The sequence below is a fragment of the Drosophila novamexicana genome, unplaced genomic scaffold (genome assembly GCF_003285875.2).
Source record: "Drosophila novamexicana strain 15010-1031.04,08,12 unplaced genomic scaffold, DnovRS2.1 tig00000462-arrow-pilon, whole genome shotgun sequence".
NCBI classification, from domain to species: Eukaryota; Metazoa; Arthropoda; class Insecta; order Diptera; family Drosophilidae; genus Drosophila; species Drosophila novamexicana.
Window position 1 is genome coordinate 1,339,439 of NW_020824806.1, and position 21,238 is coordinate 1,360,676.

At 40.3% G+C, this 21,238-nt stretch overlaps 1 protein-coding gene across 2 annotated transcripts; it reads left to right on the forward strand.

Annotated features, from left to right (window-relative positions):
• Window positions 1-2,195: 2,195 nt before the first annotated feature.
• Window positions 2,196-15,530, forward strand: LOC115761043 (BMP-binding endothelial regulator protein). 2 transcript variants are annotated; one of them, XM_030702658.1, is made up of 7 exons: window positions 2,196-2,566; window positions 5,604-5,689; window positions 11,358-11,454; window positions 11,517-11,699; window positions 12,696-12,911; window positions 12,984-13,429; window positions 14,513-15,530. In XM_030702658.1, exons 1-7 carry the CDS (start codon window positions 2,275-2,277, stop codon window positions 15,509-15,511), a joined length of 2,319 nt encoding a protein of 772 aa, XP_030558518.1. In that variant the 5' UTR covers window positions 2,196-2,274; the 3' UTR covers window positions 15,512-15,530. The 2 variants fall into 2 exon arrangements, 1 of the variants encoding a protein (XP_030558518.1); XR_004017705.1 differs by lacking the exons at window positions 2,196-2,566; window positions 5,604-5,689; window positions 11,358-11,454; ... (1 more) ...; window positions 12,696-12,911; window positions 12,984-13,429 and adding an exon at window positions 14,082-14,162 and having other exon boundaries at window positions 14,513-14,593.
• The last annotated feature ends 5,708 nt before the right edge of the window (window positions 15,531-21,238 follow it).

Consider the following 21,238-nt stretch of genomic DNA (forward strand, 5'->3'; position numbering starts at 1 on the left):
TTTATCCTTTTAAATGATACAGTGTAGCTCTAAAGGTTAAACAAATACACATAATTTTAAGACACATTGGGAATATATATATATATATATAATCTATTCCCACAAAAGCAATTAAGTTCTTTGTTTTCTGGTATGATCATAACGCATTTCAAATATTATTTAAAGTATAGACGATGATATCTTTTAGTAAGATTCCCTATAAATAAAATATGTATATTGATGGTAGCCAAAAAGGTCCATTACATATAAAGCTTAAATAAATATGTTAAATATGTCTTAACAAAAGCCAAATTATATTTGTAGTCTTTAATGTGAATGGAAAATTTGTGATATAATAAAAGCTAGACAGATTAAATAAGACCTTAGCCAAATCATCGCATGCTTTGTCCTGCTTAAATATACCGCTTGGTACGTTCAAAATGGGGCACAGTATACAAAGAGTTCTATAAAAATAGCTGCATAGCATGTATATAGTTCTATATATATATATGCACATATAGAAATACATGTTCATTGTCCTTGTCAACAGCAATGCAGAGACAAATTGCAGCTAATCAGCAATGGGAACAACAGCAACAGACACCCGAACAACGTTGTTTCCAGCAGCTCAAATGAGGTTCCGTTCCGTTCCGTTGTGTGTTCTGCGAGGTGCGTTGTCGACGCTGTGAATCTTATCAATTGCAGAAATTAACATATACAAACACATATGCATATAAATATACAAACACATATGCATATAAATATATATATATATATATATATATATATATATATATATATATATGTCTATATGTTCTTTCTATAGCATATAGAGTCTTATCAGTTTGTGTGACAATTTTTTAATTGGGTGTCTGTTATAACATTGTTAGGTCAAGCACCGCTTTTGGCATGACAATCTCCCAGTTCGGTGCATGACAATGCAGCCAGCAGTAGGGTGCGTCATGATAGATCACACAGAAAGACACAGAGAGAGAGAGAGAGAGAGTATATGTATATGTAAGGCATACGAGTAGGATGTAGGCAACAACAGAAGACTGATTCATCGATGGGCTTTTCATTGCGATACTTAAGCGCTAGTTTATAATAGCAGAGCCTAAGAAAGAGCAACTTTGTTTAAATAAGTTGAAATGTATAGTTTATTGGGTGATTTGTGACTGATTCATCGTTTATTGAGATCGAGTTCAAGTTCTATTTTAGCATCCGCTTTCGTGTTAAGAGCGGCAAATGTTGGCGCCACTTTGAAGCGAAATAATCAATAAACTTGGCCAAAATTTGACGTGGATTTTGTGTTTGTTTTTGTTTTTGATTTGGTGCTGCTTAAGTCAAATAAAAATAATAAAAATTATGCGGAGAGCAAGAAAAATGAAATTAATTATAAGTCAAACAAGCATTACAATATTGCCTGGCGCCAGACGCAAAAATCATTAACATTTTTATGACCCGGCGTACAACAAAGAACACCACACATATCTGTCAGCTGGCGTTACCTGTACCACACACACACACACACACACTTACAGAGTCAGACACGCACACTTGATCATAAATCGCAACTAATAATGTCCGAGTTGTCTAACACCTATGAGCCGCCATAAAGACAAATTGAAAGAGAGAGATATTCGACAAATGGCCAATGGCCAATGGAGTTTACCTTTCGGGCGTACGTGCAAAATCGATGGATGTTGACCAGGCCAAAGATGATTCGCAGAATTTTGTGTAGTAAGTGAAATGTGTGGCCCTGGCCTGGGCCGGCCTGGCCTGGTCTGGCCTCATCTTGATAGGCATCATAAAATTCGAAAACCGAAAACCTCGAAAAACCAACAACAAATCAGTTAGCAGCAAATGGTTTCTGTTTAGACCTTAGGCGGCAAGTGCAAATCATTTGGCCGGATCAGAACCGTCTCACTGACTGACTGACGACCAGCTTGCATTAATTTATCCCGAGCAAATTTATCTTACAATTTTTGAAAACCAAAACAACAGCAACAGCAACAACAACCACAATAACAAAGTCCACAAGTTGTATGAAACACCTGCACGGGCAACAAATTATAAACAAAACCAAACAAAAAAAAAAAAATGTTTTTTCTATTTTCAGTTCTATCTTGGCGCCTTCTCTGTATATTTTTAAACTGACCGGCTTGATCTTTTTTTAACACTATATTTTCAGCAATATTTCAAGAGCAGCAGCAATCCCACAACAACAACAACACCAACAACTACAAAAACTGCTACCAGGAATACACAAAATTCGTTTTCTAGTAATAAAAACTGATGCATATTTCTGTGAGCTTGCGCCAACAAATTGCGAAAATGTGTTGCAAATCTAACGCCATGTGGAAATGTTGTACGTCTTCAATTGGCCAGCAACAACTGCAACAACAACAACAACCCATGACGACAACAACACGCAACACAGAATATCACGGCCAAGCAAAAAGGCACAGAATTAACAACAAGAGCCAAAAAGATTTTCTAGGCAGAATTCGTATCCTCGTGTTTATTGTTATGTTAGTCCTGATTCAAATGCAATCTGTGACAGCTGGACTTCGAGAAGGCCTTTCAGGTGAGTCGAAATGCCTACGATATCTATTAATTATGTACAGAAATGATGAAGAAAATTCTGCCTTGAGTAGATCGACAAGGTGGGCAAAATACCTCAGTTGCTTGGGTTGGTACATATATGTATATATATACATGTAGCTGCCTTTGGGGGTTTTTATTCTAAAATAATTGATTTTCCTATAAGTATTAAGAAATACTTAGCTGACTTTAGTCTACTAAAAGCCGATAAGTAGATAACTTAATTACTTGAGTTATTTTTTTCGACAGACAATTCATTCGTAAAGCCTATTGGGGTTTGTTTGCTTTGTTTCAAGCTAGTTCTTTTTTTAAGTTTTTACTTAAACATTGTTTGATAGTATTATTAATAATACATATAATATATACTAAAAAAATTTATTTTATCATAAGACATACGAATGACATAGGTATTATATCAACTAATTATATTATTATTAGGACTATTACAGAGAGCAAGATTACCAATAAATCAGTGAAGTAAGGCATTGCTTTTTGTCAATAGCTACGTTTAAAAATGCAGTTCTCAGAAAATCAACTGGTTAAGGGACTCAGCCATTGAGGCAATTAACTAAAAGCAGGATAAAGAGTCCATGCCTGTATTCTAGGCTTATTAATGTCTAAAATTCGAAGCCTATGCCCCAAATTTTACTCTAAAGGCATTAAATATGATAAATATATATTAAGTATGATATTTAATACAATATTAAATATGACAGTGAAAAGCTGTAGAAGTATTCTAATTAACTTCAAGTCTTAGTCAACTAGCCATCATTCGGAACAGACCAAAAACACAGACAATCTGTTTAAGAATTGGATCTTTAGTTTAGTGGCATTTAATGTAACTAGTTTTTAGTTTTCTTTGACAGATCACAGCACATAGTTAATCTAGTTTTCAGTTTCAAGATCATTTCCATAGAATGGAAATCAATTAAGATTGTCAAGCGAGTCACCTGACGCTCCAGCAGAGTTCTGTTTTGACAGTTTCACCCTGCAACTTGTTAGCCTTCACCTTTACACACCAGCCACAGCTGCTCCGTTACGGGCTGCTGTTGCCGTACGTACGTACAGTCGGGCGTATAGGCTGCCCGTTACCGCTTGCCGCTGCCCATGCCCCTTTCCCTGCCCCAGCTCACCTTAGCTGTTGGCCACACGTGCCGCTCTGGCGCTCCCAACACGTCGCGCTGGCGCTTAATCTGTGATTGTGATTAATCGGACGACGCCAGCGTCCGGCGTCGCCAGCTGTCCGGCTGTTCGGCTACTGAGCGTATTTGATCGCTGCCAGTTTTTAGTTTTATTTTCTATTTTTTATTTTTCTAATTTTTGTCGTGTTCTTTAAACATATTGAGTGGGTTTTTTATGGCATTTCAGTGTGTGTTAAATGAAATAAAAAATCGCATAAATTAGATAAACGTATTGCAATTTTGATATCGGGTTACTTGAACAAGGTTCATTAACTGCCGCCCGCTCGATGGGCAGCCAAAAGAGAAGGGAACGAACCGCGTCCGTTCACAGTCGCTCTGCCACCATGTATAGAAAGTTCCAATAGGAACTAAATAACTTTTTCACTTCATTGGAGCGCCAATGGATTTGTTTATGAATGAAGGTGGTCACAAAAAGGGCACAGCAGGATACAAACGCATAACAGGAAAACAAATCAAACAACAAAAGCCACAACTAGCTACAACAATAACAATCACTTCGTGTAGAAGCTAAATACCAAAGAGATACAAAACGTTGATAATGCCGAGTTGGGCCTAAAACCGAGCAGAGCCGCCCACAAAGGGGCCACTCGCAGCCCTGAAGCTGCTGTATCTGCAATTGTATCTGTATCTTTGTATCTGTAACTCGTGAGTGTGTGTCTTTTATGTTCCTTATGCATCTGTGTGTGTAGCGCCGGCGTCTTCATTTATCAACGAACACACTGAGTCCACGTTGCGTGTGTATGTGTGTGTATGTGTGTTTATCAGCACATTGCAGGTGGTCCCACAAAGCCAGCCCCGGGCATTGGTACGGGCCCTGCAAGTCAGCCTGGGGTCGCTGTGCCGACGTTTCCGTTTGCCTTGTTGCGTTTCATTTTTGTATCGTTTCGAATCGTTACTTTGTAATACCCTGTGCACAGTAGTTTGCTCAAAGAGGGTATGATGAGAAGAAACTTAGATCTCTGTCGGTTTAGAGACATTTCAAAATTGGTATTTTAACTTTGTTAAAAGTGTTTATTATCAAGATAAGATATCATTTGAAAGAACTAGGATCTAAGGCAATATCTCTAAATGTCTGTTGAAGCAAGGTCCTGCTGCCTGAACCTAACCAAACTAATACTATCTCACTATGCATAAAATAGTGTAGCTCAATAAACATTTAGGTTGATGATATGTTATTATATCTTATAAGTTTAAAAATGTTCAGTACAGGGTATTTCTGAGTCTAGTCTTTTTTCGAATAGCACTTTTGATTGTTCTTTTTGTGCTGTGCTGTGTTCTGGAACATGTTTAACATGCGGCGCTTGCTACTTTGACTTAGCGCCGGTGCCAGAGGAGAAAAAGGTAAACCAAACAAAGAGTAACCCAAAATGCAGCCCAAGGAGTTGAGGGAAGAGAGAAGCAGCAGGTGAGGTAGAAGGAGGTGTGTTGCTGTATGATCATCATCTGGCAGGGCATGTTTGGTTACACACACAGGTACACACACAAGCACACACAGAATGCTGATAAAGTGGCCTAATCTCTTTGACCTGTTTGGTTTTTGTTTGGAAGAGCGCTGCGGGTCACGTGCTGGATAACATCTCAGTCAGTGGGCAATTTCCGGCTATGCATGATTGTAAATTAAATATTTGGTTATTTGTTATTTGGTTTATTTGAGAAGCGTCAGTACTAAAATAACAGGAAATTGCAGTTGTCGAGAGACGATTCTAAGAATTTATGGCTGACAAGTTTGTTTTGGGCATTTTTGAACAGCAGCTCGAACAACAACTCAAAACGAATTGCATTCAATAACAATATGTTCTGCTACTTTCTTGCTTACAGGTGATATGGAATCCTGCGCCAATGAAGGTGAAGAGGTGCAAATCAAAGGCATACAAAACTCCAAATGCTTCAAGTGCACATGCCAGGTGAGTCCACAAGGAGGTCTTGCTACCAACTAAGTAATTTCCTGCTCAATGTAATTTTGAGATTTTCCTTGCTGCCGCTCAGCAGGCAGGCGGCTCCAAAGGGCTGCGCCAGCCAAAACTGGACAGCCTTTGACCCGAATAGAACTTAGACCGAGCAATCTATGAAATAAGATACAAATACTAAATAAATCTTATGCGGAGCCTGTCGCTGAAGCTGTCTGGTGCGCTGCATGAGCGACGCCAGTGTCCAGCCAGGACATGTGCAGAACGGATGCAATGTGGATGTGGCCATGTGTCGCACATTTCGCAACGCCTGCCAGACGCCGGCCACGGCACAATATAGTCGTAATCCCCAAACGCCCAAAAAAAGAAAAATATTTCAAATATTTACATTCGACAGACAGCAAATTGCGGCAGCAAACAAAAATTGCAATGCCAAAAGAATGTTCCGAGAGACAGGCCGCAGGACAGACAGGACATCTGTGCACATAAATAAGAACATACTTTGTAAATGTTGAAGATAACTGTGCGTATGCGTAATTTGTCTAGCTATGGTATTTTACATTTGAAAACCCAAAACTAGTTTGACTCTGGCACATTATGGAAAATTTCAGACCCCATAAGAAACGGCAAGCACGCATCAGACGACTTTTATAGGGATTATAACGAAATAGTTTGTTAATAGAAAGTATAACGAAATATTTTGGTAAAAGAGGAAAAATTCTTCAAACGAAAGTTTTTTTTTTTAACAAGAAATGTAAAGTTTTACGTAAATAATAACCAAAGATATGTATATAATTAATGATCAATCACAACAGAGAAGTCAGTCAAAACAAGATCGAGTCGTTACAGTTGATTTTCAAATTATGTGTGTAATTCCCAAACAGTTAAAGCGCTCGGCTTATTATAGCACACTTGACATGTCAAACGCTAATAAATAGCGCTAATGAGCGTTGCCAGACTGCTTTGAAATATAAGCAAAGCAACGTTAATTATTTGTTTGCATTTGCTGGGCATAAAATGTTTGCCGTTTGTTTCTTGGCTTTGGTTTGCATTTGTTTGGCTTTGCTTTTGTTTTGTTGTTTTGTTATTTACAAAGCACAGGCCGCATCTTGGAGTTCGCCTGAAATTGTTATGATGCAAGGTCGTCAAACGGGTTTGCAGCGACATGACAAACGTTAACCACAGGTTAGCCGATCGTTTGACAAACACTTGGCGCCGTGTTTTTTGTCGCCGTCAACGGCTACCGCTACCGCGACGAGGGCTAACACAAAGCGCTGCCCGCGAAGACGTCGTGTCGTGTCGTCATTAAGCGGCGACGGCAGCGGCAGCGCGTGCTGTCGTCGCTGGCGTTGCCAGATCGCGGCTGCATGCCTGTTGCTAATTTGTGCTAAGCGCTGCTAAACGTCGCTGCTCCAATTTGAGCGCCAAGAAGCTTTCGCGACGCCGACTGCGACGCGGTCGATCGATTGTTGTATAGCCTCAAGTCATGAGCTGATGCTGCGGCTGCTGCCGTTGTTGTTGTTGCTGTTGTCAAGTGGGCGTAACCAAAAAAAAGTATATAAAGTAAAAAGGAGAAAAAATAAATGTTGGCGCCACCTCACTTTAAACTGATGGCGCCATGCGTTGCGCCTGCTCTAACTGAGCTACCTGTCCCGCTTGCCCACTGCCGCGCTCTGCACTCTGTCTCTCTCTCTCTCTCTCACTCTCTCTCCATCTCTGTCTGTCTCACATTTTGCGACTGCGCGCCTTTAAAGTTTATGATGGCATCAATTGAACGCATTTGTTTAATTTTGTTGCCTGCTCTTTAAGCACAGCTCTTAAAGCCCACTTAAAGCTCTCTTAAAGCTGTGTGAAAGCTGGGCAATGAATTGCCCTGCAAATGCTTTGCTATAATTCGGTTAGGCCATAAAGCACACACTTTATGATTACTTCTATTCATGCTCCAGCTCTTGTGTACACACATTCATATTCACAGCTCGCACTCGCTTTTCAGTCCCATTGTAAGTAATATTTGCAAACGCGTTTGGTGATTCGCTGATATTTTATGGCTGACGTTTATTATCTTAAATCTCTTAATATATATCGCATATTAAGTACAGTGTGTTGTCTTTCCATCCCCGGGCAAGGACAATCAAACAAATTGTCTGCCCGCTGTCTGCTTTTCATCTGCTTTCGGGGTGTGTTTTTTTTTTCGCAACTGAATTTGTTAACAAATTTGGTTTTTATGTGAAAATTATGCTGAATCCACGCATTGCCTTCCGAATAGCCTTTGATTTGGGCGTATTTTTTGTTCTTTTTATTAAATTTTTTATTTTATTATTTTTTTATTTTGGCTTGTCTAAGCATTCTGCCAGTTGATTGAACATGCGATTTTTTACGATTGATATTTGCAAATTCCATTTTTTTTCTTTGTTGAAAGCATTCAAAAGACTGGGCTCAAAAGTTGTAGGTGGTCCGTATAAACAGCTTGTGTGGTATGAAACAATTCTTTACGATTATTTTAATAACGTGATGACTCAGTTAGAGCAGTTAAAAGGACGCAAAAATTATATTAATATTTATTATTTGCTACATTCAGCGCATTAAGGAAGTAGTTAAAAGTTTATGATCTTGTGAAACCGCTTTAGAACAGTAAAGGTATTCGGGAAGAATGAATAAATTAAATAATAATAAATAGTCTATAAATATTTACCACTCCTGCAAATACACACAATATATAAAAAAAAAAAAAACCCCTACCTAGACAAACATCTGTTTCCCACAGCGATAAATTATTTTTTTAAAACTGCTTTTTAAAAAGCACAGTTAAAAACTACTTAAATAACTTAATCGGTTTAGTTTAAAAATAGAAAACAACTTAATAGCTCTACATACAGGATATCCCACATTGCTTTAGGAATTTCAACAACTGTTAATCCAAATGCAATTCCAGCCACAGTTGCAGCCAGCCAAAGCCAACTGGCCAACAGGCGATTTCAACTAGCCCACAAGTGACAAAATACACATATGAACATAACAAAAAAAAAAGAATATAAACAGCACAGTTTGTCATTACCATATTCTATGAGGCGCAGCAGCGAGCCAAGTTAACAGAGTCTAGAGCGTCTACAGGCCGAGTCTTTGGCTAGATCAGAGTCTTGGCCAAGTTTGGCTAGCAAACGTTTAGTTGCTCAACAGGCCAACAAGAGCAAGCGACTAGCGAGCGGTTTGAGTGTCTCACTTGGATGCGAACGTTGCTGTGTGACGGCGGCGGGGGGCATGCGGGAATGGAGACGTGGCGGCTGCCGAATGGACGGTGTTAAAACTGATCATGTTTTGTCAAACGCAAGGTCGTTGGAGGCCGTTTGCAAATGTGGTTCTGCCACTGTGGCACACATAGATACACACACACACACACACACACACATACACGCACATGTGCTTTGGCATTCGTGATTGCCGCTGGCAAACAACAACAACAACAACAAAATCTCAGCCTCTACTTAGCAGCTTGTCCGTTGCCGGGTCCGGGACGCTTGGCTGCCTTCGTGGCGCCTTTTCTTTTTTTTGTTTGTGTTTTTTTTTTAATAGCAACCTTTGCAAGCAGCTACTAGACAACATCAAACTAAAACAACAACAACAACAACTACGACGACGACGTCGACGTCGACGACTCTGGCGATGCTTAACTTTCATGTTGTCTGAAATATTTCTATACCGGTTCCAGATTAGAAAGAAAGAATTTCAAAGCATAAAACAGCATCTGAAAATGCGTAGAGAGCGTCGTCGTCTTCACAGACATTTCAATCTCTCAATTTTTCAAGAGCATTTGTACTTTGTCTGACTGCCCCTTACCTTACTATAACATTTTCATTTCCAGCCGCTGTCAACATTTTGGATTTGTTGTCCCTCTGTTATTGTTGTTGTTGCTTTATAATGCCGAAGTGCTTTTCAATCTGTCAGTGTTTATTGCATTATGGCACTGAGAGTTACGATGCCCGCACTAAAGGTGCCATTAAAATTCCAACTAACAACTGCCATTAAACTAATACGATGATAAAAATCTCGGAACCGCAAAAAAAAAAAAATAATAATAAAAAAAAAATACCTCTCGACTCTCGACTCGACGCCGCTCGACACAATTTTCATAACAATTGCAAATTTTGCACGTTGCGACGTTGCGGCCCCATCCAAATTGAGATCCAATCTGGTTTGCTTGCACTAAATTATACACACAAGCACACACACCAAACACACATCATACACACACCACTCACACACATACACACACACATTTGAGCCGCGACATTGTTCAGCCGCAACTGCATACAAATTAGTAAAATATTTTGCCTGTTTTTGGTACGACATCTATCTAGATTTATAGATACATTTACAATTAGCCCCAGCCTCAGAGCAGACACTAGCACTAGACTCCATCTCCGGCTCCGTCTCCGTCTCCGTCTCTGTCTCAAGTCTAGAGTTGAGCTGAAAATGCTTAACCTGTCACTGGCATCAAATGCACACAAGGGTTAAAGCCGCCCATTGATTTGAGCCAGTTGGCTTGCTCGCTAGCCATGGCTGAGTGTTGCATAAGCTGCCAGAGCCTTGCCACAAGCTTTTGACTTATGATCGACATCAATTCTAATGCACCGCTTGCCGCTGTCAACATTGTCGTTAACAAAAAACTGTGCAAAATTGTGCAAAATATGCGAGCACGAGGCAAAAAGTCGCACATAAAAAACAACAACAACCGGCCGCAGTCTAGGCCAATTGGACAGATAAAGCCGCTAGCTACCCGTTTGCCAATCAATGCAATCCTTTTTTTTTATTCAACTTGGACTTGTCTAAATGCTACTATGAATGTTAATAGCTCGAATAAGTTTAATGATTAACCAAACTTGGCTTAAGCCGTAAACTGAGCTCTATCATTTCGAGTCCTTTTTATTAATATAAGTAGATTCCCCTAATCCATCATCTAAGCCTGTCAGTCCTGTCTGAGCACCCAGATTTTGCTTATGTCTGTGGCTCTCCAGTTCTTTTTATCAAGTCCTTCATTTGCATCCTTTCTCTGATACTCAACTTCTTCTACATATTCATTTCAAAAACAAATTCGCGAATCTTTCATGCTGTCATATATATGCTCAGTTCTACGTAGTTTTTTAACACTTCAATGTTAACCTCTATTATTTTCGATGTTTCTTATGTACCTTAAGGTTTTTCCCTACTGGTCCTACTCTTTTCCAACATCCCCATAAACATACATCAGCATCATTATACAACATGCCCCTCCCAAAGAAACTTCACTTGTAGCGCATCTAAGGTGTCGGCTATGGCGCGGTTTAAGCCGTTTACCACGCCCTAAAATGTGCACTCAATTCCATATAATTTTGACTCGTTTGCATTCATAAATTATAAAAGACTGCTGAAGGTCAGAGTGCAAGCTGCTTGAACAAATGCAATTTGTGTGAGCGACAAAGCGAGTCAACAAAAGCTGCACCAACTGCAGGTGTAGCCACAGCGCGGGGTACGGGGAAGAGCAGAAGGGTAAACAAATCCGCTGGGCACTTGACAGCAAGCTCTCACATGGCTAAGCGCATAGGCCACATGAGACTAGGGGGGCTAAAGAGGGCTTCGAGCTTCGTCTAATTTATGTGGCTAACGAAAACGATGTGTTTGCGTTTTGCAGAATGGCTTTGTGAAATGTGACAAGAGCTGCCCGTCAATTGATGATTGCTTTCTGATCGACTCCAATTCGAATGACACCTGCTGTCGCAAGTGCAAAGGTAAGTGGAACGCATTGCGCACACTTAATTTAAACTGTAACTAACTATTGTCCATTAAATAGGCTGCATGTATCGCGGTGTGCCCTATGCGAGCGGCGCTGAGTGGAGCGATCCGGATGAACCCTGCAAGACGTACAAGTGCATCGCCAGTGTTGTCACCGAAACAACACAGATTTGTTATTCACAGTGCGACGATAACCAGCTGACAGCGCCACGCCCCGGCGAATGCTGTCCCACATGTCAGGGTAAGTAGCTGGCCCCCAACTGTTTGTCAACAGGTTCAGTCCATTCAACCAGTTCATTTGGCATCAGTCACTAAAATTAGCCAAAAACTAACTAATAGTGCCTCTTAATTCGTCAGATCGTCTGACAAAATAGTCCAAAAAATTCGATTTGTGCACAGATGGTCAACGTTTTTTCCCCTTTTTTTTATCTATTTTGTGACTATGCACGATTTGCTTATTTATGGGCTTTAAATTGTCTATTAAATCGACAATGTCGCATTGCGTTCAGAAAAAAAAGAGCAGCAAACTAGCTGAAATATATGTATGCGACTTGCAGATACCCTGCAACAAATAGTTTTCTCAAAAAATTTCTTTACATATCGAAATTTTATGAAATTCGTTGAGAATGTTCGACAAAGCAGCACGATATAAAGAAATATTGTGTACAACTTGGAGATACCCTGCAAAAATTATTCTTAAATAAGAAATGATAGCTGCATACATGCAAATATATAAAGTCACATATAAATTTAATGTATTTTATTTCCCTATCTTTAACTATACTTTAAACATAATTTCAAATTAAATTTCAATTTATCAAAAAACCAAGCTTTGATATTGAAAGGATCTTTATTTTACATAAAAGAAAGTTGGTTTAAAACTGGCTGTCCCTAGCTTTAATGGACTCTGAGGTTTAATAGGCTTAGACAGACAAACTAACAGACAGGTTGCAGAACCAAATAATATACACTTTAGACATAAAATGTTACAACATTATGAAACCCTGCCAAAACGACTTTAATGCGCGTAGGGTATATTTGGTACGCACGGCCCTCTGCCTATGCAAATAGATCGCTTGGAAACCCGTTTAGACATGTGGAAATTTTCTTGGCTCTCGCCCAATAACAAACACACAAAAAAAGAAAGAAAAAAAGAAGCAGAAGAAATATACGCTTTTTAAACCGTTGTCTGATGAAAATTGTGTTGTTATTGCTTTTGTTGTTGTACACTTTGCAGGTTGCAAGATCAATGGCCAGACCGTTGCCGAAGGCCAAGAGGTTGTCGCCTCGATCGACGATCGCTGCTTGGTCTGCCAATGCAGCAGCGGCAACAAGCTGAGCTGCGCCAAGAAGACTTGCCCCACGCTGCAGTGCCCCAAATCGAAGCAGAAGCAGCTGCCCAACGAATGCTGCCCACGCTGCACGGTGCAGCGCGAGTTTCGCGCGGTCAAAGGTGAGTCGAAGCGGAGCCTAGAATTTGGTAATGTTAGCTTTTGCTCACGAATATGCTCTTTAAATTCGCCAGGCAAGTGCATATTCAACAACAATCTGTACTATGACAAGACACAATTTACGCCGGATCGCTGCACCAATTGCACCTGCCTGAACGGCACCTCGATTTGCCAGCGCGCCACTTGCCCCATATTGGAGTGTGCGCCCGAGTTTCAGGAGGACGATGGCTGTTGTCCCCGCTGCATTGTGGCCGAGGTGCGCAGCGAGTGCTCCCATCAGGGTGTGACGTACATGAACAACGAGACCTGGAATATGGATCCCTGCCGCAGCTGTCGTTGCATTGCCGGCAACATACGCTGCTCCGAGATGCGCTGCCAGCCGGTCAAGTGTCGACCCAACGAGGAGCTGAAGCGTCCACCCGGCGAATGCTGTCCCAAGTGCCTGGAAACTGCCGGCACTTGCACAGTCTTCGGTGATCCTCACTTCAAGACCTTCGATGGTAAATTCTTCAGCTTCCAAGTAAGTTCTACTTTCACAACAACAACAATAATTATTGTATTACGATAGTTAGCGTAACCCGAATTGACATTTATGGGCATATATAAATAATCCATTTGATTTCAATTGATATATAATTGCAATGCTCGTCGTGCTTATAAAACTAACGTATAAATTACTCGTTTAACACAGACTTTTATATGGCCATTTGATTTGCATAGCCAACTTAAGTTTATGGCCCATTCACATTAGCTGAATTTGCTGCCTCCGATATCGACAGCTGCAGTCAACTTGACCACCCGCTAAGTGCAAACATTCTGACTTTTATGCCTGATTAAGACTAAAGCCCTGATAGAGTGAAGCTTTGTAGTAGCATTACAGCTTGTTGAACTAGAAATAAAGTCCTAGCAATGTAAATTCTGAGAGCCAGGCAATGCAGCGCAAGTAAACCTCAAAGACCAAGAAGAAAATTCAACTGTTTCTTAAAACAAACCTTTTTTTGTGACAAAATATCGCTGAAACTTATTGCAATTCCGAATCACGTAATTTCTAAGAGGAGTAAGATGTCTAATAACTTAATACAGAAGAACAGAGCCGGACAATGCCGGGTACAATGCAATTCTATTTATTCGCAAGCAAAGTATCTTTGTTTCAAATGTCAGATAACGAGGCCCGAAGTCACATTAAATTTCTAAGAAACCAATTGGTCATTCCAAATTAAACCAGCGACGAAGTCAGACGTGTTTTCATTCGAGTAATTAATTAAATAATACTAAATAAAAAATAGTAAATAGCCTTCCACAAATCGTATAAAGTAACGTAACGGAGTGGACGCAGCCATGACTGAAAGGAAGTACGAATAAACGAGGACGTACTAAACGAATCTCGTCTAGTATGTGCTTGTGTAGTGGTACCTCGTTCCAGTCTATGCTACGTCCTCTACATAACGAGTATCAGTTGAGATATTCAGTTCAAAGAAAACTGGCATCAAATAATAATCATTGTACAACATTAGCTATATCCCTGTACCTGTACATATTTTCTAGAGCACGAGTAAGAAGTTGTTCCTTTTCTAAAGTATCCCATTGCTTTGTCAAATTTCAGGGCAGTTGTAAGTATTTGCTGGCTGCTGATTGCTATGGCCACAACTTCTCCATACGCCTCACCAACGATGGGCGTGGCACTCGGCACTCATCCTGGCCAAAGACGGTCACACTTAAGCTGCGCGGACTGCGCATCAATCTCGGCCAGAAGCTGCGAGTTAAAATCAATGGGACGCGTGTCATGCTGCCCTACGCGGACCACAGCGGCAACAGCAATGGACATGGTCATAATGTGAGTATTGAGCGTCTGGCGGAGGGCGGCATCATGCTGAGGACGGAGCTGGGGCTGAGCATCGAGTGGGATGGCAACAACTTTCTGCAGGTGTCGGTGCCGGCGCAATACAAGGGTCATTTGTGCGGACTGTGCGGCAATTACAATGGCAGCGGACGGGATGATCTGACGGGCAGGGATGGCCGGGCGCATGGCGACAACGAGGTGTGGCACTTTGCCAACTCGTGGAAGGTGGGCGGACCCAAGTCGTGCTCGCGAGTGAGGGAGAATGTTGTGGCGCCGCCGACATGCAACAAGCGTAAGCCCAACTTCTACTGCCGGCCTCTGCGCGTCTCGGAAGTATTTGGAAACTGTGATAGTAGACTTAATCCCAATAACTACATCGCCTCCTGCCGCATGGACGTCTGCGAGTGCCCCACGGGCAGCTGTCACTGCGACAGCTTTGCGGCGTATGCCCACGAGTGCCGTCGCCTCGGCGTTCAGCTGCCCGATTGGCGTGCCGCCACCAATTGCCCAACAACCAGCTGGCGTCGCAATGCCACCGAGCTCAGCTATGTGGGCAACAGTTTGTACGGGGATCCTAGTTTTCTCAAAGGAGGCGGTGGCGGCACATCTAAGGCGCGACGCCGCAAGCAGCATCACCATCAGCTGCAATTGCAGCGACGCCAGCAGAACGAGCTGCAGGAAAATGAATACATCAAAAAACATGTACCCAATAAATTTTTAAGGCCGCGTGCGCCGGATCGCACGCCGCCGCCAATACACTAAGCACTGAGCATGGATTTAATTATAATTTAGTTGCTACTCATACACACGCACCTATACACACACACACACACACACACACTGTCTCATACAGGCTAATGCAAATGCATTGCTTACTTTAAATGCCAATGACACGGGCTGAAATTATGCGCATTGCATTGCATTTAATCTATATAGTAAAAGCTTTGCATATAAGAGTTTTAACAGCTCTTGAAAGCTTTAAGCTCGCTTTGAGTGTTTGTTATAAAATCTTAAAGGTTGCTGAATGCTTTTTCTTAACCTCAAACTAAATGTGTCTTCAGTTACAGGATTAATTTCAACTGGTGTCATTGGCCCTTGGGGTAGGCATAGAAAAAAAAGTTCCAGATACGAAATTTGATTGTATGTACTTGTAGTTTAATTGCGCATTCGCACCCATGACAGCACCAGTATTAAGCTAAGCATTATCCTCCCAGATCGTACATCGTCAAATCTCTGGTGTTATATATACTTTGTTAGCGAACCATCTCATGCTTGCCTTTATCCATACATTCATCATCTGCATTCGTTGTCGCCATTTTGTTTAGTTCGTTAAGCCCTATTTATTTTAGTAGCTAAGTTATAAAGAAATTTTTAGTGCCCCGGCCTAAGTACTACTCGAAAGTATGTTGTGTATCTGTTTAATTTTTAAATGTATTTGTATGTGTGTATTATCGCTTAAATAACATTTTACATACTACTCGATAACGATAACTTAGCGTATTTATATAGATAATATACTACTATCCGTAATTTTAGTTAAATAAATTTTAGTTTTGCTTAAAATTTAAGCTTTAAACATTTATGAAAATTGCACAAACAGTATTTTTGCTTAGTTTAAATCCCACTATAATACTGCAAATCAGCTACAGAAGGAACAAAATGGGCTATTATCCCGAAACTAACCCCTAACTAACTCTCTCTAACCTTTTAATATCTCTATTCTCTCTCTATCTCTCTCTCTCTTTCTCAATATCTTACTAACTCGACCTTACACTTTATAAAATTCCGTTTATGTCAATAAGAATACTTGGAATCCACACTTTTTGTATATCCAATAAAACGAAAATCAAGTAAAATAAACTGTGTTAATATTTATAACGTTCTTTCCAAGTTACACTTAATAACAAAAATTATTTAAAAAAATATATATGCCATTTTCCAATATTTATAATAAATGTATCATGTTTAATTAATGTAATATGGATCTGTAAATGTCTGACAAAAATATGCTTAAAAACACAAAAAAAAAAAAAAAAAACTCAAAATACAAATTAAAATGCAAGAAACAAAATAAAAACCTGAAAATTTTAAATGCTGTGTTTTTAATGATTACGGAAATGGCACATCCTATGTAAAATTGATTTACCAACAATCCTAAGGGTTGCCTTCTATTCTGTACAACTTGGCAACACTACCAAATAATTTGTATGTTGGACAGTTCCCCCAAATGCCTATATAGGCATTGGTCGAAATTTCCCACCCGCATAGCTCGATTAAATCTCATCCGATTTTCATGAAGTTTGGGTCTTTTTACATTATTTGGCCTCCAGATCAATTTGGCATCTAAGCCTGGCAACATTATTCCTGGTCAATTTTCATGTGAAAATGGTATCCTCAAATATCCTATATAGACATATCCTATATAGACATAGGTCAAAATTTCCCAGCCCCATAACTCGGACAAATCTCATCCGATTTTTACGAGGCTTGGGTCTTTGTTAATGGTTTTGTGTTTAATTTGATTTAAGCTTATATTCAAAGCTCTACATAAGAACTTAATGGATACGTGTTACAGCGATATGGGAAAAAAACAGTGGTAAATTGTTAACGTCCGATTGGTTTTAAACTTATTTTCAATGACCTTTAAGAGAATTTATACCCGCTAGTATAATAATATATCTAGAACAAGATGAGAAGTCCAAGTCGAGGATTCAACTTGGAAAAGTTCCAACTCAAAAGCAATTTTTCAAATCTTATTGATATGAGGGCTGAGTAGCTTAATATATATATTTCTTTCGTTTGTATTCTAAAGCTTAATTTGAACCAGACTCTATTTGAGATCATAGTTGAGAGCACAGAAACGCATTTAAAAGGATCGCACACTTCGATAGAACTGCGCCCGGGTAGCCTTTTCGGATTGCAGAATAATGTTTATGATGTTGTGGCTTGTGTTTGCTGTTGCTTTTTTTTATGTTTCAAGTGGCATCAGATTTGCAGGCACGAACCCAAAAACAATTGCGACAAGAGACGACGACGACACTGCGTCTAGGGTGGCTGCCACTGGGGCTGCAGACGGAAGTGGAAGGAAGTGGTTCGACAGTTGGTGCTATGAGCTCTGCTGTTGGACTGGGCGTTGAATTACACACAAACACACACACATACACATACACGCACTCACACAGTCGCAATCAATTTATGCATGTTTGCTTTGCAATACTTGTCAAAGTTGTCTAGGGCTGTGCACAACTTTGTGTGTAATTTGAACAGGGCAATCATTTGCCTCCGCCTCGGGGCTTGGACATATGGTCATTTCTTGGAAGGCGCAGGCACTACTTAAACACAATAAGCTCGTAAATCGACGTCGATTTAGACTGAAATACAATCTTGTGCGAGTCTGAAATAGCAGGCGCTCCATTGACTAAAGCCACCAACACGCAGTCGCAGTCGCTGCGGCTGTGGCAGTTGCTGTTGCTGCCGCGTTGGGGCACGTGCAGCGCATGCGCAACGAGGCAAGCTGAGCAGCTGGACAATTGGACAAAACTCGTGATTGATGCACGTCGTCTTCAACAGAATCGAGTTTAATGTTTCGACATCTGCCACTGCGCCCGGCCACCGACTGTGTGTGTGCGCGTCGGTCTTTTGTGTATGCTTCCGCGTGTTGGTCGCCTGGAGAGACGACGCCGCCAGCGATTGCCAGCGGCGACGCGTGCTCGTACCTTATCAGGCGCTAACCTGTCCATATTGGCGCAAATGCCGTTTGCCAATATGGTGCGTATATAATTGGAGCGTGTGTCTGCCGATGTCCGTCTCTCTGGCGATCTGCCTTGCGGTCCGTATGTGTGGTGTGGCGCCAGAACGTACGCCAAATTTGGCAATGTGAAATGTTGCTGCTGTCCAGTCGCATGGCATATTCCCCATTGCCCACATGCCGCATACCACATGCTGCATGCCACATGCCCCATAGGCATTAGAACGTCGCCAGCCACTTAAAATCAGCGATTTATCATGAGGCAATGTTTGCCCTGCACAAATGAACGAAATGGGCGAAAAGTCGATGAGAGATATCTAAAACCACATCCAATGCCCAGTGCCCAATGCCAAGTGGCCCTTCAATATTGCAAAGAGACTCATAAAGATGCGCGGCGATAAGCCGAGGCACAAGCATATGGACAATCGCCATGCATCATCATTGTGGCGGCACAGAGTCCTGAACCCTTGAATCTCTCGCAGACACTCGAATATCTATCCAATGTCTTTGAGTGTGCATAAGCGAGTGGCAAAACGCATGAATCACTTTTGGCCGGGGGCACATTCTCTGTGCGTAGGAGTCCGTGGCCGCCATTAGCGGCATATGTCAGCAGCCGCCCACGTAAGCGGGCCCCAAGGGCTGCACTTTGCGGGTGGCTTTTCCCACGCAAAAGCCCAACCGGAAAAGCTAACAGAAATCTAACTATGCGTTCTCGATGACAGATGCGAGCCCCGCCGCAAACCCAACCGCTTGTTATTTATGTGAATGACTCGGCTTTTGCGTCACAATCACATGTGTGTGCTTAGCTGTGTGTGTCTGTGTCTGAGAGAGTGTTTCAAGCAGATGCGGCCATCAATTGTTGAAATAAATTAAAGCATACTCTTCGGCGGTGACCTAAATGACTGAACAACGGGGTGGCAATTTCCATTATCACGAATGCCCCATTTACACCAAAATGCAGCAAATTCAACTTGGGGAATCATAAATGTTGACATATTTTAAGTCAATAAATGTTAAAGACTAAGAAGGATTAGTATTTACCCAGCTACAAAATGTTTCCATTCTTTGAGTAAACTAATCTTTTGATATTTGATATTTGCAATTATTAAAATGTATATACTTAAACAATTTGCCTTGAATCTAATCTGAAATTCATGTTTATCGTGCCTAGTCCTTAATCCCTTAGATTCCTTTCCCTCCATTCGACCCCTTACCAGATTTCTTAAGTTTTCTATCGAGGGCTTGTTTACGTTTCCTATACGAAAAAAAATTATTTCTACTTGTTATCCTTGCTAACGAGTGTAAATTAAGGACTCGGGTCCACGAATTTCGTAAAGAATTGCAGTCATACAAATTTAAATCAAAAGATAAAATCATCATTTAATATTAAACGGGCAATTTGTACAATCTGGGCAGGCTTTGAATTTCATCAAAAATTGTCATTTTAAATTTTGTGCTTTAAAATATTTAGCTGCATTCAAAGCAACTTAATTTACAATCTTTATCCATGGTAGAACTCAGCAGGGCCTTAATGGAAGTATTACTACACAAGCACATGCATCACGCGGTACGTGCGGCATGTCCTCGTGTAATAATACTTGCTTTTAGTCCCTGTTGAGTCCTGCACATTGATAGTATGTCGTCTGGTACAAAAGAAATCTTAGGCAATATAACTTACAAACTTTACTTCCACTTGCTGTGATTCTAAGTTCCTTGGACTAAGTAAAAAACGAAAACAAGGTGAGCGCCCGTATTTCTTTCTTTAATCCTTTATCCTTTCAATATATTCAAAAGCAATATGTAGTCTGTATTTTTAATCAAGTTGAGAATCAGATTTAAGTCTTGATTGCAGGGTAACTATTTAGGAACTCATTTCTAAAGTCTTTCTAACTACAATAACATTTTGAGTTTACAATGTTCATCCCATATATATATATATATATATATATATATATATATATATATATATATATATATATAAGTCCAATAAACTTCACAAGTCGAGGCTATATAAAGTTGATGAGCTGTTCAATTCGTTGCCTTCTGACATTGTAAGCTATTTAAAATACAAATATATAATTAAATACAAACGAGCTGGAATATAATATTGTTTATAGCCCCGCAGAAAAACAGCAAACAGCGTGTGAAAGTGAGTATTCGATTACACATTGAATGAATGAACAAATGAATGAATGAATATGAGTGCTGAATATTAATGATTATTTTTCTGCGATGTTTCATTCTTGCCTCGATTGATTTTAACCAATTTAATGTGCAATCAAGTATTCAACGTTGACTCTCATGCCCATGGGGTGTGTGTGTCTATCAAAACTTTTTGGATTTTTTGGGATTTTCTAGTTAAATTAATAACCCCCCTGAAAGCTTATCTGGGCATGGGCAATATCGCAGACATTTGCATAATTAGCAAAGAGAGAGAATGCAGGATGTGTGGCTAAAATATGTATAGACACTTATAAGTTAGTCTGCTGAAAGTCAAACCGATTCAACAGACACGCAGGCGTCAGTTTCATATGTTTTTAATACCCTAAGACAGAGAGTACCATAAATTTGTCATTCAATATGTAACTGTGATATTTGTTCAATCGTATCTGTGAAGCAGCTATGTTTGAACTTATATTAAGAATAATAAAAAATTCGGTTTTCGGTGCATTTCTTCAAACAAAACCAAACTATTACAGCCTATTTCAACAATTGTATACTTATATTTTATATTTATCTGA

Excerpts from the sequence above, each read along its gene's own strand:
- LOC115761043 (XM_030702658.1), top strand. The coding sequence starts at position 2,275 with ATGCATATTTCTGTGAGCTTGCGCCAACAAATTGCGAAAATGTGTTGC. Across the intron at positions 11,455-11,516 it reads CTGCTGTCGCAAGTGCAAAG|GCTGCATGTATCGCGGTGTG; the intron begins GTAAGTGGAACG and ends TCCATTAAATAG. Across the intron at positions 13,430-14,512 it reads GTAAATTCTTCAGCTTCCAA|GGCAGTTGTAAGTATTTGCT; the intron begins GTAAGTTCTACT and ends GTCAAATTTCAG.